The 25,499-nt window shown below is 42.7% G+C and overlaps 2 protein-coding genes, 1 long non-coding RNA gene and 1 pseudogene across 11 annotated transcripts in view; 3 read left to right on the top strand and 1 right to left on the bottom strand.

Annotated features, from left to right (window-relative positions):
* Positions 1-3,691, top strand: part of 1700125H20Rik (RIKEN cDNA 1700125H20 gene) — a 40,982-nt gene extending 37,291 nt beyond the window's left edge. For 5 of the 9 annotated variants that reach the window (XM_011249281.3, XM_006534339.4, XM_006534340.4 and 2 more), the window contains exon 5: positions 794-3,677. In XM_011249281.3, coding sequence (XP_011247583.1) covers positions 794-1,108 — 315 coding nt within the window. In that variant the 3' untranslated portion in view covers positions 1,109-3,677. Of the gene's footprint in view, positions 1-793 lie in introns of all 9 variants that reach the window. The other 4 variants (XM_030246376.1, XM_006534344.4, XM_006534341.4 and 1 more) reach the window with 2 other exon arrangements.
* Positions 3,692-13,844: 10,153 nt separating this feature from the next.
* Positions 13,845-25,499, bottom strand: part of Appbp2 (amyloid beta precursor protein (cytoplasmic tail) binding protein 2) — a 43,813-nt gene continuing 32,158 nt past the window's right edge. Inside the window, exons 7-13 of the mRNA NM_025825.3 lie at positions 24,140-24,207; positions 23,953-24,058; positions 22,831-22,955; positions 20,603-20,688; positions 18,603-18,793; positions 17,112-17,277; positions 13,845-14,436 (exon numbers count right to left, since the gene is read on the bottom strand). Of these exons, the coding sequence (NP_080101.1) occupies positions 14,183-14,436; positions 17,112-17,277; positions 18,603-18,793; positions 20,603-20,688; positions 22,831-22,955; positions 23,953-24,058; positions 24,140-24,207 (996 nt within the window). The 3' untranslated portion in view covers positions 13,845-14,182. The remainder of the gene's footprint in view (positions 14,437-17,111; positions 17,278-18,602; positions 18,794-20,602; positions 20,689-22,830; positions 22,956-23,952; positions 24,059-24,139; positions 24,208-25,499) is intronic.
* On the top strand, positions 18,548-18,677 carry Gm51947 (annotated as a pseudogene).
* The window catches only part of Gm38935, a 33,826-nt gene continuing 29,760 nt past the window's right edge, over positions 21,434-25,499 (top strand). The window contains exon 1 of the long non-coding RNA XR_003949582.1: positions 21,434-22,819. This is a non-coding gene — a long non-coding RNA (predicted gene, 38935). The remainder of the gene's footprint in view (positions 22,820-25,499) is intronic.

Raw genomic sequence — 25,499 nt, forward strand, 5'->3', positions numbered from 1 at the left:
ATGATTTGACTCCATGTCTGGCTCTAGTAGTTCCTTTTCTAACTATAAGTAGTTGCCATTTGCTGGGTGGTGGTGGCGCACGCCTTTAATCCCAGCATTTGGGAGGCAGAGGCAGGCGGATCTCTGAGTTCGAGGCCAGCCTGGTCTACAAAGTGAGTTCCAGGACAGCCAGAGCCACACAAAGAAAGCCTGTCTCAAGCAACACACACACACACACACACACACACACACACACACACACACACACAAGTTGCCATTATAGTGACTCCTGCCTTTCTTGGCTTCACTGGCCAGAAAAACTGCAAAATCTATCTTCGGGATCTCAGTTTAAAATTTTTGAGTTAGTATTTTAAAAACAAAGCATACTGTCTCATTACAAGAAGCAAACAAGACACCCACCACTCTTAAAGGGAAGCTGTGGTCATAAAATCAAAGGTGCTCTGTCTGTGCGGGCAGCAGAACACTTGCCACGCATGAAGCCCTGGTGTCCACCCTCAGCACTGCAGGAAGCAAGGAAGTGACGTCAATGGGTGCAGTGGTCACTGCATTCCATGGGCTGACTCAGGAGGTCTGTGCTGAGATGACTTAGCACGGAGAGACTTACCTGGACTACACAGGTGGCAGCCTGGCTCACCCCACACCATCAGGTTTCCTGTGACTCTCACCTCATTTTAGGCAAAAGGGAGATCCCATCGTTCCTCAGCAGCTGGGGGTGCGGTTGGGTGGGGCTGCTTCTGTAGCACTAAGGCTCATCTCTGCTCTAGTGTCTCCTCAACAATGGATTCCATTTCAGGCCGCACTCTGCCCCTTGGATGCACCGGAGAGATCACTGCTTGCCAACCAAGAGGACTGTCTTCCCAGGCTCTGCAGTGCCTGGGGCTTGCATGGAAATATCAGCGGCATGAAGGAGAGGTTGTCCAAGATGCAAGCCCCTGGCCAAGAAGTTGTCATGCTGGAGGAGCCAAGGTCCTCACACTGCTCCAGAGGAGGTGATGCCCACTATCTGAATAAGGGGCTGCGGAAGAGTCTGAGGGTTTCTCTGCAACAGGCTGCAGCCTCCTCTCTCAGTCTGAGCCTGACAGCTCTCTTCCTTCCTGGCCGTGAGTGACACAGTGCAAATTGGAGAGGTTAGGTATATGTCAGGGACACTGGGGGAAAGCCTTGGACAGTGGACTGAGAAGCTGGAGATAACCAAGGGTGTCACGTGTGCTGAGTAAGTACTACATCCTTGAGCAACATTCCCAGTATCTTCAAGCAAGGATTAACATAAGCAGTCCCCCATGGTGGCTTGTGCCTGTAATCCCAGCTCTTTTTCGAAGCCTGAGTCAGGACAGTTGCCATGAGTTTCAGATCAGCCCATACTACATAGTTACCAGTCCAGCCTCGGCTACAGTGTGTGAGGCCTTACTGGAGAGCAAAGATGGGCTAACAAATAGGCTCAGTGGGTAAAGACCTCGTTCTTAAGCCTGATTACCTCAATTGATATCTGGGACCCATGGGGTAGAAGGGCAGAAATAATTCTTCCCACAAATTGTCCTATGATCTCCATACTGATGGCCCATACATAAATGTAAATTTAAGAATTTAAAACAATAAAAAAAATTTTTTTTGAGACAGGGTCTCATGTAGTCCAAGCTGGCCTCAAATTCTGATCTACTGCCCCGGCCTTGTAAGAATTAGGATTAAAGCCACCTGATTTATGTGGTGCTGGTGATCAAACCCAAGGCTTTGTGCACTCAAGGATTCTACCAACTGAACTATGCCTCCAGCCTACCTTGTTTTTGTTGTTTTGTTTTGTTTTTTGTTTTGTTTTGTTTTGTTTTTCGAGACAGGGTTTCTCTGCATAGCCCTGGCTGTCCTGGAACTCACTTTGTAGACCAGGCTGGCCTTGAACCCAGAAATCCGCCTGCCTCTGCCTCCCGAGTGCTGGGATTAAAGGCATGTGCCACCTCGCCCAGCTAAGCCTACTTTTAATTATTATAAACAGAACATTAAAAACATAAATAAAAATAGGAAGATATAAACATCACATTATCATCATCCACTATTGCATGATTAACACTTTATACACTGCAGATAACTTGCTTCATGTCTGGGGTGGGGGGTACCAGTAGGAGATGAATCATCCCAGTCACTCCCCAACCTTATTTTTGAAGCTAAGGGTCTCTCACTGAATCTGGAGCTCTGGCTGGCTAGCCTGACTAAGCTAAGCTGATCGCCCAGTCCCAGCCTCCCCAGAATGGCATCACAGATGTGTGCCTGCTGAGGACTCAAACTTAGGCTTTATTCTTGCATGGCAAATTCTTTTAGACTGAGCCACCTCCCATCTCTGAACTTGCTTTTTATTTCTTTGCTATTCATTTCTGTTTGTGTGAGTACCTGCATGAGTTTTTATGTACCATATACATCTTAGAGCCTATGGAGGTCAGAAGAGGGCATCAAATCCCCTGGAGCTGCAGTTACAAGCAGTTATAGCCGCCATGTGGATGTTGGGAACCAAGCCCAGGCTGTCTGGAGAGCAGCTTGTGCTTTTAACCTCTGAAGCACACCTCCAGCCTCTAAACTTGCTTTTTTTTTTTTTTTTTTTAAAATGAATGGCATCAGGCCTTCCCGGGGCAATGTGCTCTCTTTGTAGAATCAAAGAATCCATATTCAAGTTTCAGTGGTAACTGCTGCATGGGATGCTCACACCAGGTGTCTCACCTGGTCACACCTCAGTTTGACAAACTTGCTGTCTTTTTAACCTGACCTGTTGGAGGAGTCTCTGTCTCTCTCAGTGTGTGTGTGTGTGTTTCTCGATGTTGGAGCTTGGAGATAGGGGCTGTGAACATAGCTCAGGTAGAATGCTTGTAGCATATGTGAAGACCTGGGTTCAATCCCCAGTAACACACACACACACACACACACACACACACACTTGCCTGGTGAAAATGTTAGAGGTTAGAGAAGATGTAGGATGCCCTCCCCGCATGTTACACAAGGAAGGCATATAACACCGGCAGGCCCGTCATTTGTAATCCACCAGTACAGAGTCTACGTTACAGTGACAGGTATGGTGTTTCTTTGGCACTGTATTCATAAATTGATTAAAACTTGGCAGTTTGCTTACAGACGTGTGTTTTCAAAGCACTTGGAATTGGTGGTGAGAACTGAGAGGGGCGCAGGGGAAGTGGAGCTGCAGCTCTAGCTTGTTATAAAGCTTCGGACATGCCACATGCTTGCCCTGTGCTTGGGTGAACATCCTCATCTGTACACAGAGGGTGATATCATCTCGTCACCTCACAGGGCTCAGTGAAAGAAAGAGCAAGGGACACAGACGGCAGGGAGACAAACTTTCCTTATTGCTCTCCCCTTTCTACCCTGCAGATGTTTCTTACAAGCTGCAATGTCATTGGGACCCTCTCTGCCTTTTATTCTTTCAGATTCTTTAAGGAAACTTCCTCAAAAACCAAAGCTGAAGAAAAAGAGGATTAAGGAAAGACTAGAATCTCCCAAGAGCTGCTCCTAAGAAGACCCACAGGGGTGGAGGGCAGCTCTCTCTGGCTCCCTTGGGCACTTGCATGTATACTCTGGAGGATGAAGGGGTTGAAGAGGGTAAAGAAGGTTTACTTCATCAAAAGGATACTCAATTTCTAAGTATAAATAAATGGGAAATAATAATAAATGGGAAATAATAATTCTTAAGACAGTGGTACTTTACTTGTCTGAACTTCATTCATCTTTCATTTGCTTAAAAACATTTGAAGCCAGACTTGGTGGTCCCTCTTTTAATCTCAGCAGAGGCAGTTGGGTTTCTGTGTGTCTTAAGTCCAGCCTGGTCTACACAAGAAGTTCCAGGCCAGCCAAAGCTATACAATAAGACCCTGTCTCAAAGGAAAAAATGTTTACAGCCACTTCCTAAGTGGCAGGTAGCACATTTTTTTGCAAAGTAAATAGTTGTGGTCACCTGTGTGGAGGATTATCAGAGTCCAATGGGGAAAAGAACGAAGGATTTTATCAATGTTAGCCACAGGAAAGCACAGGATGGGATAACTGATTGAACCGGGTCAGTCAGTGACAAGTCTAGCAGCCTCTGAATCATCTAGACTCCATCTTCTCTGTAGCGTGGGGCAGGCAGTGCCAAGGGAGGAGAGGTACAATGGAATGAACCGATGCTGCTCGGGTATTGGGGAGATTTCCAAATGACCGTGAGAGAGGCTAGAAATAGAATCCCAAAGAAGAAATACCAATAGTCTTAGCAGAATGGTGAGTTGGGTTAGTGATCAAAATTTGGCAGCTACTAATGCATTTAATTACCAACGAGGAGTTCCACTTGCACACATCATTTTAAAAATATTAGTTGCCAATATTATAACTGTCATTTCCCATTAAATGAAAAGTCAGACTTCTAGCCTCTCATACAGCTACCCACTTTTGAATTGCGTCCTATGTGGCAGGTGCTGGAGTGGAGGAGCAGTTGCATCAGCCTTTCTGATATGCTTCCTAGTTTACTATGGCTCCTCCCAACCCTGTGCCTTGAACAATGGACTTCACACATCTACAACTCCTGTGCAACTCTTGGGGCCGTTGTTATTTGATATCCCCAAAGTACACAGAAGCAACACAGGTATGCAACAAGAATGACAAACTTAGGTTCAAAAACACTTGGCTACATTCATTCATTCATTCATTCATTTTTTATTTGTTCATTTATTTATTGTGTGTGCCTTTGTGTCAGTGGATACTGTGAGGATCCACTGTGAGGACATTAGGGAATCAGTTCTTTCCTTCCACCACCAAATGGACCCAAGATGGAACCCAGACCGTCAGGCTGGAAGGCGAGCACCTTTACCCGCTAAGCCCTCTTGTCCTCTTTTGTTATACAGTGCTGGAAATCCAAACTAGGGCCTTGCACATTCCGGACAACATGAATCACACCTTCAGCAGTCAGTTGATGGGTTTGGATGATACCCATGAGAGGCAAGAAAGGAAAAGAGGAAACTAGAGACTTAAAAAAATGCACATTGCTTCCAGCTCCAGAAACCATTTACCTGGAGTCTCCAAGCAAGGAAGTGGGCTCGGTGATTTTCTCTCTAAGTGTGCGTGTGCGCGCGCGTGTGTGTGTGGTGTGGTGTGGTGTGTGTGTGTGTGTGTGTGAATATATGGAGCATGTGGGATTCTCTGGAACTGTAGTTCATAAGTGGTTTTGAGCCAACTGATGTGGGTGCTGGGAATACCCACATCTTCCTCTGGAAAGGCAAGAAGCACAGGCTATCGCTGATAGCCTTCTCTCTCCAGCCTCCAAGGCCCAGCGATTTTGTTTGTTTTATGAGACAGAGTTTATCTATGTATCTCTGGCTGTCCGAACACTCTGTAGACCACTCGAACTCACAGAGAGTTGTCTGCCTTTGCCCCTTCAAGGCATGCACCACTCACTTCAGTTTTCCTTTATATTTTTCCTCTTCCCCCCCCCCCCCCCCCCAACACAAGCGACAAGACATGAGGACCCTGCCCAAGGCAAATGGGAACCAGGTACTTCAGGGCCAGGGTAAATGTGTGTAGCAGGAAGGTCACGTGGTGCGGGAGCAGCTCGCTCTTTCCCTTTAACCCTTGCCTGGCTGGATCACAACAATTTTGACAAAGCAGGAGGACCACGGAGAGAGGGGCGGCCTACCGGAAACTGCGTGATACGGAGGGGCTCCCAGCAAAATAGGGTGCTGGTCATGGTCCGTGGGGCAGCACCGCCACCTACAGGAACTGTGGGGAGTACCGCTGCCTTCCAACCTGGCTCCCGCGCGCAAAACCCCGGGTAGAGGTGCTGGGGAGCTCTCCTTAAGGCAACAGCGGAGGCTGGGTTTGGTGTCCTCTTTCCTCAAACGCAGTACGATCTTAGAATTCTAAAACGGCAGATCACAGGTTTCTCTGCTTAAAACTCCAACGTTCCTCAATTCATCTGAAGTCAGGGTCAGCTCTGCCTTGGTGTGGTGCACACCTCTAATCTCAGCGATGGGGAGGGAAGGCAGGAGGACAGCTTGTGCGACATCATTTAGCCTGTCTCAAAATCAGCTAAACAATACAAAGAACGCCTAAGTTATCTGCTAGGTCCAGTCTGATCCACTCCCACAGCTCCTCCAACCCTTGCTTTCCCCGAGCCCGTCAGGCCTGGCGCCGTTTCAATTTTATATTCCTGTGACAAAACACATGAGAGAATAAGCTTACAAAGAGTTTCCTCTTTTTAAAATTTGTAAATTATATTTTCACATGGCCAGAAGATAACTAACTTGCTTATCGGTATATCCTAAGCAATTATAATAGTGAACAGCCCATATTAGTCATTTAGCATTCTGTTGAATTAACAAAAGAAAGAGCATAGCCAAACAGCACTTTTTTTTTTTTTAAAAGATTTATTTATTTATTGTATGTAAGTACACTGTAGCTGTCTTCAGACACTCCAGAAGAGGGAGTCAGATCTCATTACAGATGGTTGTTAGCCACCATGTGGTTGCTGGGATTTGAACTCCAGACCTTTGGAAGAGCAGTCGGGTGCTCTTACCCACTGAGCCATCTCACCAGCCCCAAACAGCACTTTTTCAACTACTGTCTAGAGGAGAAAAGACAGCCCCAAGAATAAAGGCAATGAATGTCTCCTGTACTGGAAGTCGGTGTAAGGATTCGGGCTGATGACCTACTGGCTGCAAATGACAGTACACAGTGACACTATGACTCCTGATCTTGGCCAGCCTGACATTTTTCATGACATGTAAACAACTGGGAGACTAATGTGTTCTTGATTGATAGGTTGATTGGTTACTTTAAGTAGTTTAGGCCTGATTCCAAGTCCAAGGTGTGTGTACCTTGTGCCTTCCATGACCAGAAGATGGCGCCAAATCCCCTAGAATAAGAACTAACTAGTTAAGGTGTGAGCAGCTATGTAGATAGATGCTGGGAACTGAACCCAGGTCTTAGCTGCCAAGCCACCGCTTCAGCCCTCCAATGCATTATTCCTAAAGTTAGTTGCACGTTCTCAGCTAAGGTGTGTCCAACCCAATGGATGACCTTGGAGTGGTAGTAAGGATGTCAGAGAGTAGCTAGGGAAGCGGTATGGAAGAGGAGTTAGCTGTTGACATAGTATGTTGCTCTATGCTTTTATGATAAAGCTAACCCCAAGGAGAAAACAAAAACAAAAAAGCCTCACCAGTGTCATGGCAGCAGGCCTCAAGAGGAGACCTTCCAGAGAAGAGGTCTTCTCTGAAGGGTTTTTGGGGTGTGTGTGTGGGGGGTGAGACTTGGTTTAATTGTGCAGACCAGCCTTTGACAGCCTAGTTCAGTTGGTCCTCCTCCTGCTTTAGCCTCCCAAGTAGATGGAACTGCAATAGTATGACCTTGAAATCCCGAAGTGGTCAAGATTGAACCTGAACTTCCGATCCTTCTGCCCCTATCTCCCTAGCTCTGGGCTTATAGGCGTCCCATTCATGCCTAGTTTAAGCAGTGCTAGAGATGAGACCCATGGCTTCATGAATGCTAGGTGTGCAGTATCACCAACTCAGCTGAATTTCCAGCTCCTCCCTAAAACAAAGTGGAAAAGGCTCCCAACCAGAACTGTGACGGCTCATTGCCCAGCCCACTCTGACCCCAGCCCGCATGGCTGCTCCAGTCTCTTTCTTGTGTCTACACTTGTAGTTCAGGAGAAGGGGGAGCACTCTGTGTTCTTCATCAGATTTCTGTGTCTCACTCGGAGCCTTAGTGTGTGTGCTTTTCAATTGGTTCAACACTTGTCCACGGGTGTGTCTGTATATGTAGGTGTGTGTACTTATAGACTGTAGCATTTAGGGCAAAGCCATCTTTTCTATGGCCAGTTTTAGACGTAGCTCTTCTATCACATTTCTGGCTTACTTGGGTCTGTTTCCTGAATTTTCTGTCCTATTTTGTGGATTAGTTCTGTATTTTGTGTCGAAATTTAATGAGAAAGAGTGAGCACAAACCCTAACAAATTGGAAGTAACGGATTTGGAAAGAAACTGTGTTTTGTTGTTATAGTTGCTTTACATTTATTTGCATGTGTAGCTCTGGCCTGGTCTGAAACTACGTAGACCAAACTGGCAGAGACAGCCAACCCCACCCCAGCCCTGCTCCTGTTTCTCCAGGACTTAGAGTGCACACCTGTCCCTGGCCCTCACGGCCATTCTTCCAAATGCAGCATCATGGCGGACTTAACTGCCAGGCAAGTGTTAAAAAGAAATGTTTTGTACTTTAGTGGCTGCATGCCCACACTTACAAGGGCATGCTTGTGGAGGTCAGAGGATGCCTTACAGGAGTTGCTTCTCTTTTTATGTGAGAACTGGAGGCTGTAGTCAGCCAGCAGGCTGCATGACAAGGGTCTGTACCCACTGAGCCATCTCTGCCAGCCCTGCCTAGAGAGACTGAAAGCATTAAAAAAACAAACAAAACACCTAAGTGTTAAAAAACAAAGTTCTAAATACACAGAAGATTTACCATACTATCTTCCTGCCTTCAATGTGTTGCATCTTGACCATTTTTACTGCAATTATGTCTCCATTTACTGTGCAGCTAATCTCCATAACTTCTTCATGGTGTAAAATGGAAACCATTAAGCAATCATTTCCCATTTTCCCTTCCCCACTGCTTCTGTGGTGAATGTAACACTAAAATTATATGGTCATTTTATTTGTCTTTGTTGTCATTTTGATTCAGTCTCATGTAGGCTAGACTGGCTTCCAACTTGGTATGCAGCCAAGGATCCTCATGTCTCCTGACTCTCGCTCAGCTGTTTGGCTTCTTAGTATATTGAAGTCCATGCATGTTAAAATAGTCATTATATGTATGTGTGTGTGTGTGTATACATAAAATATATATACATATATATAATGTATATGTATACACACACGTGTGTATGCATATATACATACATACACATATATACATACGTGTATCTATATAGATATATACATAAATCTTTTTAAAAAAAGATTTAATTATGTATATGAGCACACTGTCACTCTCTTCAGACACACCAGAAGAGGTCATCAGATCCTGTTACACCGGGCGGTGATGGCGCACGCCTTTAATCCTGGTCTACAGAGTTCCAGGACAGCCAGAGCTACACAGAGAAACCCTGTCTCGAAAAACCAAACCAAACCAAACCAAACCATTTAAAATATGGCCTCATTTTCTGTAATTCTTTTGATTGGTTGTTTCATGGTATAGTTCTCTTTAAAAGATCTACTTCACATGTGGAAAAGAGGGTTAAAATCCTTACAGTTACGGGGCAGTTGGAACTGAAACCCAGACATGGGGAGACTGGAGAATTCTGTCATCCTTTTAACTGACCTCCACCAAGTCTCTTAACCATCCACAGCTTTTTGTACTAGGAAAGCTACTGAAGAGAGATGGTCACTTTCCTCTAAAGCTGTCATTTCCAAGGGCTGCCGAGGGCAAGGTTAGAGATCTGTCTCCATGAGCCTCTGCAGCACAGCTTCCTTTTCTTTTTTTTTTTTTTTTTTTTTTGATTTATTTATTTATTTATTATATGTAAGTACACTGTAGCTGTCTTCAGACACTCCAGAAGAGGGAGTCAGATCTCGTGATCGGATGGTTGTGAGCCACCATGTGGTTGCTGGGATTTGAACTCCTGACCTTCGGAAGAGCAGTCGGGTGCTCTTACCCACTGAGCCATCTCACCAGCCCCCACAGCTTCCTTTTCTTGACCACACTTTTGTTCTAGCTTCACGTTTCTCTCACACAGTCTACAAACTAAAAGCCAAAATTCTAACCCAAAGCAATCACAATTCAATCGGAAGCATACACTACGAATGCAGGAACACTATTTATTAGGTCAATAATTCATTTAGCAATACAAGTACAGAATATATCACAATGCTGGTTACAAACATACTTAGTGTGGTTTAATAATTACAAATAACGGTGGGCACTACAAGTGAGAATGATATGAAAGGCCGTTCTGACTCAATGAGCTGTCTTCAGAATTTATTAATGACCAGAGATATTACTATAGAAATTACTGTGGCACTAGTAGTGGGGATTTTCCTGTAAAGAATGTTAGTGATTCATTTGTAATTATTCCATTAAGGGTTTTTCTTTTTATTTTGAGCCTATTAAACTAAAACCCGTTACTTAATAAGGTATAAAAATAGTACTGACCTGGTAATATTTAATAAAATGTAGCATTCACATAAAAGTAAAACTAAATTGAAAAGTTTTTAGTCACCATGGCAACATATTTTCCCATAAAAGGAATATACAGAAACAAGTGATGTTATACAAATGGTACCTGCGATTCAGTGATTCAACACTTTGTGCACCACAACCAAGTTTTCTAGATATCTATATATAGCATATATATTTAATCTTAAATTTTACTTCTGAAAAACATGTGCACTTCAACAAACTCATTAAGGCCACTCATGCTATAGATACCTAGAACTGCAATTAAAACAGTGCTATTTAATCAATCCTAAAGCACCCTCCTTCAATCACCATCAGGGGAAAAGCCAGTTTTCTGCCTAAAACATTCCTGAGATTTGGGACAAAAGAAATACTAGTGTTAAGATCTGTACACTAATCCAAATGTTCTACTTAAATCTTTTTTTTTTTAATTCCAGCTAATCTGAAGTCCTCTAAAGCCAAGAGGTGAAAAGTGTTAATTTTTAAAACAAAATAAAACTCTTAAAATTCAGTAATTATAAATAATTTCTTTCCAGTAGTAACTTTGCCATCCAGAAAAAGAAGATTGGAAGCAGCAAGGCTAAACACCCTAGGGGAAAACATATATATAAAAAAGAAAAAAGATGGCAGTTAACAACATCTGTAACTTAGCAAAACATTCTTTGAATTTGCAAAATTTTGGCCAAAAGCTTGCATCGCGTTTTGCCTATAAAGACAATCAAGTTCAATGGCTGCTCAGACTTCCAGGCTGGCAGCTGGTGCACTACTGCATTTCTTGAGACAGGGTCTTATCACTAGGCCATCCTGGGGCATCCCAAGTGATTCTCCTGTTTCAGCCTCCCATGGAGTTGGGATTGAACTTGTGCCAGCACGTGCAGTTCCCTGTACTGAATGCTCACAAGACATTCCCATGGTCTAGGACAAAGGGCTCCATTCAAATCATTGATTCTCACAGGCAGCAATACCCGGGCAGGGTGCTGGTGAGATGTTTATAAAAATGAATGTACATGGATGGAGAAAGAAAGGGTTTAAATCCTCAGGGCAAAGCCTAGTTTGAGGACCATAAATGTTGTGCACTGAGCTTTTACTCAGTTGGCGCTATTACACCGAACAAGTGACTCCCTGGGTCACATGCATGCACAGGCTCCTCATGCCCCCAAATGGAATAGCACCAGACTTTAGGAACACGAGAATCCAGGGGAGGGTGAGAGCAGAGGCCCTTATTTAAAATTACATGCAAGCCACTGATTATTCTGAGGTAAATTTTATTCAGTTTTTCCTTTTAGAGTTTGGAGACAATCTCCCTTTGTAGCCCAGGCTGCCTGGAACTCAGTCTCTTACCTCACTCAGTCTCCTGAATACTGACATTATAGATATGTGCCACACCCTGCTTTAATAATATTTAAAATAAAATTACGGTGGCGTTCCTCTCACTACATCACCCTTGCTGAGGGATGAATCCCACCCTTGAAACGATCAGGGCATTCTTTTCACTAGAATCAGAACATATAAAGTCATATCACTAAGAAGATGGAGTGCTAGAGTGTAGGCATTAGAGTAGCCTTTAGTAACTTACAGAGAACAATATTAAGGAATGGTCAGATGGAGCAGCTGATAGAGCTGCTGCTGGCGGTGGGGGCTGGTTGCCAACTGACATTATCACCCTGTAGTCAAGGCTTCTAAGACCATGTTCCTTTATCACTGAGTGCGAGTTCAGTTGAACTGAGCTAAGGAAGATGAGCCCGGAAGTTATCTGACTATACAAAACACTGTATGTGCACACCACCAAAAATGAAGATTAAATACAAATAATCCATGTGAAAACTTAAGTTTTAAAACATTTATTGAAAAACAATTTACCATGACATTCCTATACCACAAACATACCACAGGACGCTAAATATCCAATAAAAGTATACAAAAAGCCTCTCCTGAAACTGTCTTTGGAGGGATTAACTATATAGGCTTGTGGGGCTCCAGCTGAGTAACCGGATGCTACTCCTTGGTCACACAGACTATGTGGAAATAAAGGTGACTCTCACAAAACAGTAATTAAGGGGGAAGGGGAGAGCCAGCTGCATAAACTGCAAGTGTGCCAAATTGAGTTCTTTGAAGAATTTTAAAGGAAATTCAGTTGGAGGAATAAGTTTGAGTGGTTGTGTCAGGATGACAGAGAGCCTGCCTCATCTGCGGGGTGCATCTCCACGAAAGTCCCTTCTAAAGGCCATACCACACTGGCTTACCACTAAGTCCACAAAGAGCAGTTTCAAACCAAGCTAAACATTGGGAAGTTAGTCGGGCGTGGTGGCGCACGCCTTTAATCCCAGCACGCGGGAGGCAGAGGCAGGCGGATTTCTGAGTTCGAGGCCAGCCTGGTCTACAGAGTGAGTTCCAGGACAGCCAGGGCTACAGAGAAACCCTGTCTCGAAAAAAACAAAAAAAAACACAAAAAAGGGTAAGTTAAAACAAAAAGTTCAGGCAAATCTTAAATAATGTTTCTGTATTCTCCATGATAGCTTTGTTTTCCCCTCACCGACATACAAACATGCTAACAAAACAGAATCTGACACATACCCATTCACTCACACCTCCAAGCACTGCCGGGAGCAGTGTAGCTAACAGCCAAGTCAGAGCCCCTGAAAATAGGGGAGAAACCCAGATTCTTAACCACAGAGGTGCCAGACCAGAGGGGCCACTGTGCTAAGAATTGAGGTAACAACAGAAGGTCTTTTTCTTTTGTTACATGTCACAACTTAGGAACTGAGCATTAGCCCCACATTGAGTAATCTGGCTAGCTTGAAAAACTTAGAAAAATCAAAGCCCCAATCAGTGAAACATTGCAACTGAAGGAGTCCGAGATTTCCGTTAAAATGACTTAGTTGTACAATTATTTTCAACAATAACAAATTTTCTAAGATTTCTTTTTGTGTGCATTCATCTTTTTAATCCCCACACACCATACAGTAAACCTAAAATTCTCATCTGAACATGACTGATTTCATGACTCTTAGCCAGTATGTTTTTTAACTACATGGAGATTCAGGGCAAAGATTAAAGGGAGTGGCTGCAGAGATGGTTAGACATTGGTGTGCTTATGATATTGCCATCCATGTACCAGGACTAAATATTTGCCACTGGCGTTGCCCACATCCCACAGTTTGGTATCTCTGATGTAAATGAAGCTCTTGCATTAGTACTCTGCATTCTACTGGCAAGGCAACTGCAGTCACTAAAGCCACAACTGAAAGCCGCTGGTCCAAGTCACACCGTCCACGGCTGCCTGGTCCTTTTAGTCCTTCTGGTCCTGTCAGCAATCACTTTAGAGCATCTCACCGTGGTACCAAATACAGAGTTACAACTGCTGGTCTACGTGGGGTTCTGAGACGGACCGACAGATCAACGTTGGTCCAGTCAGACGAACCTGACAGTCCGTCACTGAGACAGTTCTGGAATGGCTGAATGCCCTGATTTGGAAAAGACGGCCAAATCTAGGTCAGGGTGCCCCTCCCCTCTTACTAGTATCTATGTTACTTTTCTATACTGCATATAAAGAGTTTTCCATAAGATTTCCTTACAATACAGTATTGAATACCTCCACATGGAAGAATTAACTATATGTTAAAAAGTTTTTGAAATCATCCTTACATAATAAGAATGCAACTCTTTTAAACTCTTAAATAGTTTTATTTAGGGGTTCTTTTTTTTTTTTTCTTTCAGACTTTCTGAAAAACGAATTATTTTTTAAAAAGAAAAAAAAAACGGTTTCCTGTTGTTCTACTGGGGTGAGAATGTGGGACTACTTATACACGCGGCACATGCTGATATAACTCAATATATGCTTATTCTACAGGAACTGCAATACAGGACTACCCGAAATAGGGTCTTGGGTGGACTGGACCAGTGTTTCAATGCAAATGCCAGCCCTAAAAACAACATGGTTTGATTTCACAGTATGAATTCCCCGGAATCTGGGAAAGGTAATTGTTAGCTGAGGCTGTCCCTCAGCAGCTTGGTCCCTCAACATTCTGAGCCATCAGAAAGGACTGCACCACTTCTTCAGTGGACTGGGGGCTGCTGCTGACGTCTTCAAGGGCATCGGTCACTGAATACTGTCGATCTCGCAACCGGTTCCAGTTAGACAGAACGTTGTGATACTCGAACACTTTCTCATAATTCCCAATGGAGTTGTAAAGTTTAATGAGGCCCCGGTAATCATATTCTAGTCCACTGTAGCCTTCACCAAACAGTTTCTTCCCTAAAGCAACACAAAAAGACTTAGATCAAATAATTACAATACTTTTTTGTTTAGATTTCAATACAATTTGTTTGTTTGTTTGTTTGAGACAGGGTTTCTCTGTGTAGCCATTCATACCAGGCTGACCTGGAACTCAAAGAGATCCTCCTGCCTCTGCCTCCCAAGTGCTGGGATTAAAGGCATGAGCCATCACCCCTGGCCCAGGTTCTCCTCTTTCAGTAGGCTGACTTGGTTTTAGTCCTATGGAAGGAAAGAGGTGCAGTCCCTCTATCACTGCTCTTACCTACTTTCATCCCTGCAATGTCTCTAAAGACTTCAAGGAACTGGCTTTACTAGAACGCTAAATTTCACCGGTTTAAAAAAAGGTTGTACTTATTTTACATGTGTGTTTCTGTGTACTCACACACTCAAGCTACTGCATGTGTGGAGGCCTGGGGATCCTGCCTTTCAGGCGTCTCCTTCCCTCCTATCATGAGACTTCTCAAGAAAGACTTCAAGTCATCTAGGGTGATGAGCCACCTACCAGTCCAAAGTTCAGGTTTAGGACTAATGTTTTTAAAGATATTTTTAAATAACATGAAAGATTTGTAGAATCTTTATGTGTAGCCCTGCCTGTTTTGGAACTCACTACACAGACCTCAAACTCGCATGCTATCACAGCCTCTGCCTCCCCAGTGCTGGGATTAAAGGGGTGCGACATCATCTCTGACAAATTTCGTTTTGGTGTTTGGCTTTTCAAGGCAGGGTTTCTCTGTGTAGCCCTGGTTGTTCTGGAACTCAATCTGTAGACAACACTGGACTCCAACTCACAGAGATCTGTCTATCTCTGCCTCCTGAGAGCTGGGATTAAAGTTGTGTTCCACTACCACCCAGTAAATTTTGTTTTTAAAGCAAGTATCCCCCCTCCCCCCACCAAGTTGATACAACTTTAAAGTGACAGGCAAGAAGAAGAAAGCTTAACTGAGGAACTGCTTGAACCAGATTGGTCTGTGGTCACTGCCTACGAGAGATGTAGATTGATGACTGATTTGGCAAAGCCTGGCTATAGTGGGCAATACCTTAGACAGGCAGTATCTGGGGCTATCAAAGAAAACTAGCTGGCCATGGTGAGCCAGTAAGCTAGCCAGCAAGCAGGGTTTCTCCATGGTGCCTGCCTTCAGTCACTGCCATGACTTCCCTCAATGACAGGTTAATCTGCAGTGTGAGCTGAAATGAACCCTCTCCGCCCAAGTTGTCTTTAGTCACGATGTTTCTGTCACAGCAACAGAAAAACAAAAGCATAGTGGACAGCCACACGATGCTCATTTTGTATGAAAAGGAAATATAAGAAAATACTTATGCATGTGCCTTTATGTAAAATCATATATAGAAAAATAAGCTATAAACAAACAAGTGTTGAAAATTAGGTAGAAGAAAATTAAGGAAACTACACATCACAAGGAAAGTGCTTGCCTATTACTTTTTGATTTTAAGAACATTAGTGGGCTGGTGAGATGGCTCAACGGGTAAGAGCACCCGACTGCTCTTCCGAAGGTCCGAAGTTCAATCCCAGCAACCACATGGTGGCTCACAACCATCCGTAATGAGATCTGACTCCCTCTTCTGGAGTGTCTGAAGATAGCTACAGTGTACTTATATATAATAAAAATAAATAAATCTTTAAAAAAAAAAAAGAACATTAGTATTTCCAACACTCGGATTTATCAAGTAAGTCAATGTATAACTGACTAGCACACAAATATATGGACCACTGTTTGTAACAAAGACAGCAAAGGGGACAGGACAGAGCATTGAAGAAATGGTTCCAGGTCAACTATATACACAGTAAAAGTAAAGTTTCTTCTAAGATGAACACGCTAATCTTAGTATTGCAGATCAAAACATGAATATAAGTAAAGTGTCTAAAAGATGATATTTTAGCAAAGTAACTTCATAACTGGTAGGAAAACCAAAATTCCTCAAACAAAATTTAAAAAGTACTGGTGATAAATTAAAGACATCAAGGCATTCTATAGAAACACAGGCATCCTTAGGCAGGGTGTGGTAGTGCATCCTGGGACCCAGCATTAGGAAGAAGCAGGAGCTACAAGTCCCTGTGTCAACACCAACTAACCAAAATAAAATGAAGCGAAATGAACTGTCCTATCCAGGCGCTCTCAAGAAAACAAGCCACAGGATGAGAGACCTTGACGCACAGGTGACCAAGAGGCCTCAGTTACAGGAGATATAGACAATTCAAAATGAGCTCGAACCACAACAATTTCATACAATGAGGTAATGCTGTCAAATGACAACAGTTCAAATGCTCTGTGTTCATTCAACATAGACTAGATGATGGCGACATGCAAGTTCAGTCAAACATTCCTCAGTCATGGAAGTCACCATCGACTGTGATGCAACAATACACAGAGGTGAGGATGTAAGAGCTCCAGGAGGCAGGAGGCTCGGGGGCAGCAGCAGGACAGACACCTTAAATGGTGGCTTGTATCACAGGCTGTGCTTGTTGGCTTCAGTGCGGAGGAAGAGCCTGAGAGGAGTGGCGCAGAGAGAGAGCACTGTGCTCTGCTCTGCTATGGCTGCCTCGTGCATGCGGCACTTACTTGTCAGCAGGATCTAGGAGCACAGACAAGCTCTCTAGACCTCAACTAAGGAAGACGGACGGAAAGGTAACATACCAATGGCTATCGACCGCAGGTACAGTTTCTCAGCATTTTCATACTGATTCATGTCATAATTATACAGAGATGCCAGGTGTCCCACTGAAAGGGCCACTTCATAATCTTCTTGGCCAAGGAGCTGCTCCTTAATCTGAATTGCTTTTATGTGCATTTCTTCAGCTTCCTGAAAAACAGGCCAAGTGGAATATTAGATTGCACTGTTTCTTAGGACAATTCTACTCAATGAAAGAGTTTGTTCTAAACATCACCACAGCTTATGCAGTAAGATCAAAGAACACCATCTGCCTTTTCCGAAAGCTGCTGCTGCTGCAAAACATTACTGGTTTTGGTAAACTGTGCCAAGCTGATGACAGCGATGGTCCTGAAGACCAAGGCATTCTAAGCAAGGTGTGGGAATATGTGTCTGTATTTCCAACAGCAGGCAGGCAGAGGCAGCAGGACTGACAGCTTAAAGCCAACTTAGGCTACATAGAGAAGATGCTGTCACAAAAACAACAAAACCATCAAAATGAAATGAACATAAAGATGGGTGTGATTGCACACACCTTCAATTCCAGCAGAGGCAGACCAGTCTGAGTTTGAGGCCAGCCTGGTCTATATAGTGATTTCTAGGACAGGCAGAGCTATATAGTGAGACCCTGTCTGAAAAACAAACAACAACATCATCATCATAATAATTTGAATTACTACATCCCCAAAATTAACTTAGACTTGTTAAGGTGGTGCTGACTTATGCAGACATGTGCATGCACACATACGTGCAGACATGTATCCCCACACCTAGCTTAGAATGTTGACAGTTTCTAACTTTATCATTTTAGGCTTTAGGACCATCACTGTCATCAACTTGGTCCAGTTTACCAAAACCAGTATTATTTCTCAGCAGCAGCTTTCAGAAAAGGCAAATGATGTTCTTTGATCTTATTGCCTAATGATCTTGCATGCTCAATGCATGAGCAGTGGTGACATGCAGAGACAAAGGGGGAGGGGATTGTTAAGAGTTCCTATATAGCCCAGGCTGGCACCAAATGAAGAATCCCCTTGCCTCAGCCTTCCCAGTATTAAACGTAAAGGAATGCACTACTACAATGAACTAGAACTGAAAATTCCAAAAGAAAATGAGTGTAAGTGTATTGTTAAATTTTTTAGCTCCTAATTCTTGATAACTGTAGAATTAACTGCAGTCTCACTGAACACTTAATGTAGGTCAGACATTTGGTTAAACCTAAACAACTGAGCTGAGAGCTGTGACGAGCCTGTTACAGTAATACCAGCTTTATGGTCTTGTCTCTGTAATCTCTCTTATAATTTCACTACAGGGTTTTTACACTAGCTCAGTTTTCTCTCAGCTCCTTTGGGGTATTATTTAAGATTACTGAAAATTTATCACATTAAATTTACTAATTATTCAGAGACAAAGAATATAAAACCTTATCGCTTCTCAGCCTTTTGGCTAAGATCAAGTGTAGAATATAAAACCTTTTTTACCTTAAATTTTCTCATTGACTGATAGAGCCTTCCGAGGTTCCCATAGTGCTTTGCAGTCTGTACATTAAATTCCCCAAATGCTTTCTTAGCCAGCTGCAGCGAAGACAAGTGCAAGTCGTGTGCCTCCTGAAGCAGCCGCTGCTCCGTCTCCTTGTTGTGACAGTCAATCGCAATCTCCTCTAGAATAAGTGCTGCACAAAGAGAGCAGGCGAGTGACACATCAACAGACCAAAAACCCACGTCCCAGGGCCCAACACTTAACTGAAAATTAAGGAATGTAGTATTTACTGAGTACCGAAGACATAACTGACTGTAGTTAAGAACTGGCCAAGGTCAAAGCTTTCCACATTTGTAGGGTTTGTTTTCTTTGTTTTTGAACTGGGCTCTTGATTTGTAGCCCAGGCTGGCTTTGAATTCATGGCAATCCTCCTGCTTCAACTAGTGCTAGGATTCCATGTGTGTGCAGTTGTGGTCCACCCCAAGACTTCTTCAACAGTACACTTTTGGGAAAGTTGTTCTATTCATAGAAAATATTCATTTAAATTAAGGGGAAAATGGTGTACCTTAAATTATCTTGCAGAATCAGCCTCTACTGTATTAACCTGCTACCTTTTATAGATGGAAATTAGCTTTTAAAAGAGAATGGTCACCTGGGAATGGCGGTGAATGCCTATGTAAGCAACTGGGAGGCCAAGGCAACAGGACTAGAAGCCTTGGATGCAAGACAAATTCAAGAGCAGCCTAGACTATATGAGACCTTGTCTCAAAAAACCAAACCAACCAAATACATAAACAAGAAACAAAGAGTAAAATGATAGGAGACATGAAAGTTAAAGCTATCCAACTGCCAAGGAGTGCTTTCAGTAATTCTTACAATTCTGCAACCAGTCTTTATAAAACAAAATCTCTAACCAAACATAACCAAAAACAAACAAACAAACAAACAAACAAACCAACCAACCCCAGCTTCTTTCCTTACTTATTTGAACAACCCAATCAGGCCAGGAGACATTTTAATTTCAAAGTTCTATTCAAGGATTTCAAACCCAATATAAAACCTTAAGAATATAGATATTATCAACTAATTTTATTTCTTAGCACCGACTTATATAAAGGTAGTGAACAGAAAGCTACCTCATGGCAGCATTTTTTTTAAAAAGAAGGTTTAAAACAGTTTTGATACCAGAGAACAGATTAAGGAGCCTAGAGGAAAATTATGTGTATTGAAATGAAAAAAACTCATGATGTAAGAGGTGAAAAATATCAAGTTATAAAGCTGGAAGAGTTACTAATTCCCCCCCCCCCAACATTGTGTGGGAGCTCTCTCTGCTACCTGTATGTGGTAGGGACTGACTTAGGATATAAGCCTGGCAGCTGCCCACTCACCTTTAGCCATATCACTGGACCTTAATTTAACTTGAAAGAAAGAAAGAAAGAAAGAGAGAGAGAGAGAGAGAGAGAGAGAGAGAAAGAGAGGAGGAGGAGGAGGAGGAGGAAGGGAGGGAGGGCAGGAAGGAAGGAGGGGGAGGGAGGGGGGAGGGACAGACTAATCAACAAAATGGTGATTAGTATTAGTGAGGCTTTGGTAACTTTACTCTTTCTCTTTCCTATCTCACTTATGTGCAAGTGTTAAACTGAAGCAAGGAAACCCAGAATTAGGGTTAGACCCATCACATGCACACAAGGACCACAAGGGTGATGCAGTCAAAACAGAATCAATGCATTAAGAGAAAGCATAGATGAGAATTAGCAATAAAGTTACAAGTTGAGGTAAAAGGATGCCCCACTGTAAGCAAGCCTGTGGAATCACCTGCATTACTCTCAGCCTTACTCAGAGGCAGGAGGAAGACAGATGAGCAAACAACACCACTGTATCAAAGGGCTCAAGTGAAGCAGAGCTGAGGGAACTATTTTAGTCACATATGCAAACAATCTAACAGCCTTCTTTTATTTATGCCGCATATCACTTTACAATCATTGAGACTGGATCACAAAGGTACCTTTCACCCTCTTTGAAGAAGCCAGAAGAAGATGATCTTCAGGTAGGATGTGAGTAATGATACCAATGGCTCTTTCTGCATGAAATCTGCAATACACACAGAGTTTAGCGTCTCTCTTTAGTTAAACAACACATGTTATGACATTAACAGAAAGTACTAATAAAACTATAAAAACGAGTAAGAGTTTTTGGGCCAGAAGATGGCTCAGCAATTAAAAGCACTTGTTACTCTCCCATAGGACCCAAGTTCAGGTCCCAGAATGCACACAGATTGGGTGGCTCACAAATGGCTGTAACTTCAGCTCCAGAGGATGGCACCCTTTTCTTAGCCTCCGTGGGCATTTACAATCAATCATCTGGCATGCATGGGTACGTATACATTCATACATACATACACACACATACACACACACACACACCCCCACAAATCCACATAAATCTTAAAAAAAAAGTTTTAAGAATCAGTTTTGTGAGCCGGGCGTGGTGGCGCACGCCTTTAATCCCAGCACGAGGGAGGCAGAGGCAGGCGGATTTCTGAGTTCGAGGCCAACCTGGTCTACAGAGTGAGTTCCAGGATAGCCTGGGCTACACAGAGAAACCCTGTCTGGAAAAACCAAAAAAAAAAAAAGAGAGAGAGAGAATCAGTTTTGTTTTGAGGGATGAAAATTCAAACTCAGTATCTCACACATGCTAGCAAACATGACTTCATTCTCAGTGCCAAAACTTCATTTTGTTGTGAATTAAACTTTTTTTTTTTAAAGATTTTATTTATTATATGTAAGTACACTGTAGATCTCATTATGGGTGGTTGTGAGTCACCATATGGTTTCTGGGATTTGAATTCAGGACCTCTGGAAGAGCAGTTAGTGCTCTTTACTGCTAAGCCATCTCGCCAGCCCATGAATTAACTTTTAACACCAATGTATTCTCACCTCCCTCAAGATAAAAGTCTGCATTATGGTCTATAAAACTCAGTCTCCCTGCCACCTCTCTGACATCATTTTCTGCCATCCCCATAGCAACCCTCTTAGCCCCGAGCCACACACACCTCCAGCATCTGCTCTTCCTTCTCTGTGGGATTTTCCCCTCCACATGCTGGTGGTTCACTGTCACTAACCAGAGCACATCAAGTCCCCCAAATCCCTCTCCTCTCTAATTGTCTGTCCACAGTAACATCTGGTTATCTGTGACCTTAAAAAAAAAAGTCTAAATATATATATACCCAGCAATTCCCAAATCCTTCCAACACCCCACCTCTGAGGATCATTCCCTTTCTGGCTATAGATTTGTCGCTCTGGACATAAACAGATTAAACCACATAGAATCTAATCCTTTTTATCTTGTTTTGTTTAAAATTCCCAGCTCTGAAGAGGATGCAAGGAGACTGTGTGAGCCCAGAGTATAAGGCCAGCCTTGTTAACAGCTAGAACCCCTTCGAGAAAGTCAAGTCTGCCTTTGGAAATGTTTGGGTTTTTCTGGAGAAAGGTGTCTTGCTGTATAGCCTAAGTTGGCCTGGAACTCACTGTGTAGCCCAAGCTGGCCCTGTTAGAAGAGAGCTAGCTGGAGTCAGTTTTCTCCTTCCACATTGGTTGTCTCAAGTATGGAACTCAGGCAGTCATACTTGGCACCAAGTACCTGGAGTTCTTGGTCTTCCAAACCCAGCATTAGGGCTAGGATTATGGCTCTGTTCTATAATGCTTGGCCTATTTTTGGCTACAATTTTCCTCCAAAATATTACAAGTTTCGTTTTTATCAGATCCAGAAAGCTAATTTGTTAGGGGCTATACAGTGAATACTTTGTTAACATTGGCAATAGTCTTTCACAACTATTTAACTCTGCTGTCACGGCATGAAACAGTCGTAGGAAACAGGAATAAATGAGCATGTCTGACCCACTTTTTTGGGTTTTTTTCTCCATCAATAAGTTTGTAGGTTGTTAAATTTACCATTGACACAAAGGCTACTAATTACTCAACAAACAAACAAACAAACAAACACAAACATATGAAGAAAATACTGAAAAAAAAAGCCCATTCTGATATAGAAATGCATAAATCTTAGTTTGAAACCAAGACAAGCATAAATGTATGTCTTAAAAATTAGGATGGTTTTTAAATGACTTCAAAACCATTTTATCCCCCCAGGAAGACAAAGCTATCCATACAAATCCTTAAGGACTACTGTCCTGGGAGCAGCATCAGCCTTCGCAGAGAGAAAGGTGGGACTTACAGTGCATTGTCGAATTTTCCAGAGCTGTACTGGTGAACGTAGGAAGAGTAGGCCAGGTCTTCATGAGCTGTTGCTACATGAATATTTTTGCCACCAAACACTGACTGTCGAATGTCGAGGGCTGCCTAAAAGAATCATAAAGACATTTAATAATATGGTACACTACCTAAGTTCAACAAACTATATACACACACTCTATGTACCTAGTCCCTTAAATTTCAAACAGGACAGTCCTGCCAGAAGGGCAGAATCTCAAAGTTGCCCTGAAAGACCTGGTTCTGTGAAGACACTGTCTGAGAAACCACACTGGCTACTTTTCTGCAGTAAGTTGGTTCCACCAGTGTCAAGGCCTCGGGCCTAACAGCTTCTTCTAACACCCTTCTTTAATAAACAACTGTAAAGTCAGTGACATCCTGTCTAGTGTCATGGTAGAGTACTTTTACCTGAAATAACAACTGCAAGATCTAAAATTACTGCTAGATTGACAGTTTATAAATCCTCCACAAAGTTAGGCCATCATCTGGGCAAATTACAGACAGGAGTCCAGTGGAAACCAGATCCGCTTGCTGCCTGATGGTTTCAATCCTGAACGATGCTTAAGACATTTGACTCTGAGGCCTTCTATGGAGGAACACTTAGTAAAGTAATGGTGGGGCCTACAGGAGAAAGAAAGGGGTGCTCACAGAGTTATTTATTTTTTAAAATTGGTCTGCTATTGCTTTTTAAAAATATGTATTGAAGTTTTGCCTGCATGTATGTCTGTGTGAGCGTGTCAGACTGCAGTGACAGTTTTTTATTTCCAGATAAATGTCCTATAATCTACATTTTTTAAAAATTAGGTATTTTCTTCATTTACATTTCAAATGCTATCCCAAAAGTCCCCCAGACACACACACACACACACACACACACACACACACACACAAACACACACCCGTGACAGACAGTTTTGAAGTGGCAATTGGGTGCTGGGAACTGAACCTGGTCCTTTGGAAGGGCAGCCAGTGTCGTTAACTGCTGAGCCATCTCTCCAGTTCCTCCAAGAGTTATCTTACATATGATTTACAGATGACAAACAAGTCAACTTAGGGTAAAAGCAAAGAGAGATAACTATTAACATACCTGGTAAATTGCAACAGACTGACAGATATTGTCTACATTGAGTAAGTAGAACCCATAATCTAGCAGTGTGTCAGAGTATTTTGGGTGTTTGGATCCGAAATGATCTCTATGAAAAGATATAGAAGAAGTATTAGTATCTAATGTTGAGAAACACATTAAAACAGCACCTTGAGTAACAATCACTTACCGTGCCAAATACACTGCATGTTTAATTAACTGTTCTGCCTTCTTAAATTCACGTTTGACTACACAAGCCTAAAAATAAAGAGGGAAATTATTAAATAACTCTCAAATGCTTCATTAGTGTTCTATAGCTTGAGTTCACTATGTAATAGTTAATAATTAAAAAAAAAAAAACTTTGTCGGGCGGTGGTGGTGCATGCCTTTAATCCCAGCACTCAGGAGGCAGAGGCAGGCAGATTTCTGAGTTCAAGGCCAGCCTGGTCTACAGGGTGAGTTCCAGGACAGCCAGGGCTACACAGAGAAACCCTGTCTGGAAAAACCAAAACAAACCAAAACAAAAAAACCAACAACAATAAAAAAACCAACAAAAAAAACCCAAAACCTTCAATGATTCTTTCAATTTTTAATTTCTTTCCAAATCTCTAGTAATTTTATAAGGAACAGATCTGTAAACAATTTGGGGAAATTCTGAGACATTTCCAGTATAAACCTGTTGTAACAGTCAGGCTGCCGTGGTGCACACCATTAGTCCCAGCACTCAGAAGGCAGAGGCAGGTTGATTTCTCAGATCCAGGCCAACCTACAGTGGTCTAAAAGGGCAAGCACCAGTACAGCTGGAACTAGGAAAGAAACCTTGCCTCAGAAAACAAAACAAAACAAAACAAAAAAACCCACCCCCCAAAAATAACCCTGATGTACAAAGGTAATCCACGAGCTAGTGCATTTTATAATATTAAAATAAAATGTTGTGGAGAGGACTCAGCATAGTATTTTTAAGTGTACAAACATACACACACACTCCATTTATGGGATGAATTCTAATAAGCTTTTTCACTGTCTTTATGTGTGTGTAGGTACTATGCCCACAGCATGCTAGACGTTGAGCTCCTGGATCTGGTGTTTGTGAGCTGCCATGTGGGTACTGAAAATCAGACCGAGGTCCTCTGGAGAAGCAGCCAGTGCCTAACTGCTGAGCTGCTTCTCTGGTCCCACACTTTAACACTACTTATTAATTATTTAGAGTGCACACGTGCACATAAGCACAGCATAAGAGAATCTGTGAAGGTGAGAGGCCAGCTTGCAGCAGCTCTTTCTTCCCTTCTACCAATGAGTCCTGCAGGGTTCAACTCAGCTGCCATGCTTGATGTCTCTACCCACCGAGTCATCTAACCAGACCTTTTTGTTACCTGCCATCTGCTGTTTACAGCTTATGCTATTCAGGGCTTTCCCCCCTCAGCTTATGAGATCAAACAAGATCTGAGACATATGGTTATCACGGCCACAGGTTCACACAATAATTTTTATATGTACAGAAGAAATCCAAGTTTTCAATTATTTAAAAAATATTTGAACCATGAAGATTA

The sequence above is a fragment of the Mus musculus genome, chromosome 11 (genome assembly GCF_000001635.26).
Source record: "Mus musculus strain C57BL/6J chromosome 11, GRCm38.p6 C57BL/6J".
Classification (NCBI taxonomy): Eukaryota; Metazoa; Chordata; class Mammalia; order Rodentia; family Muridae; genus Mus; species Mus musculus.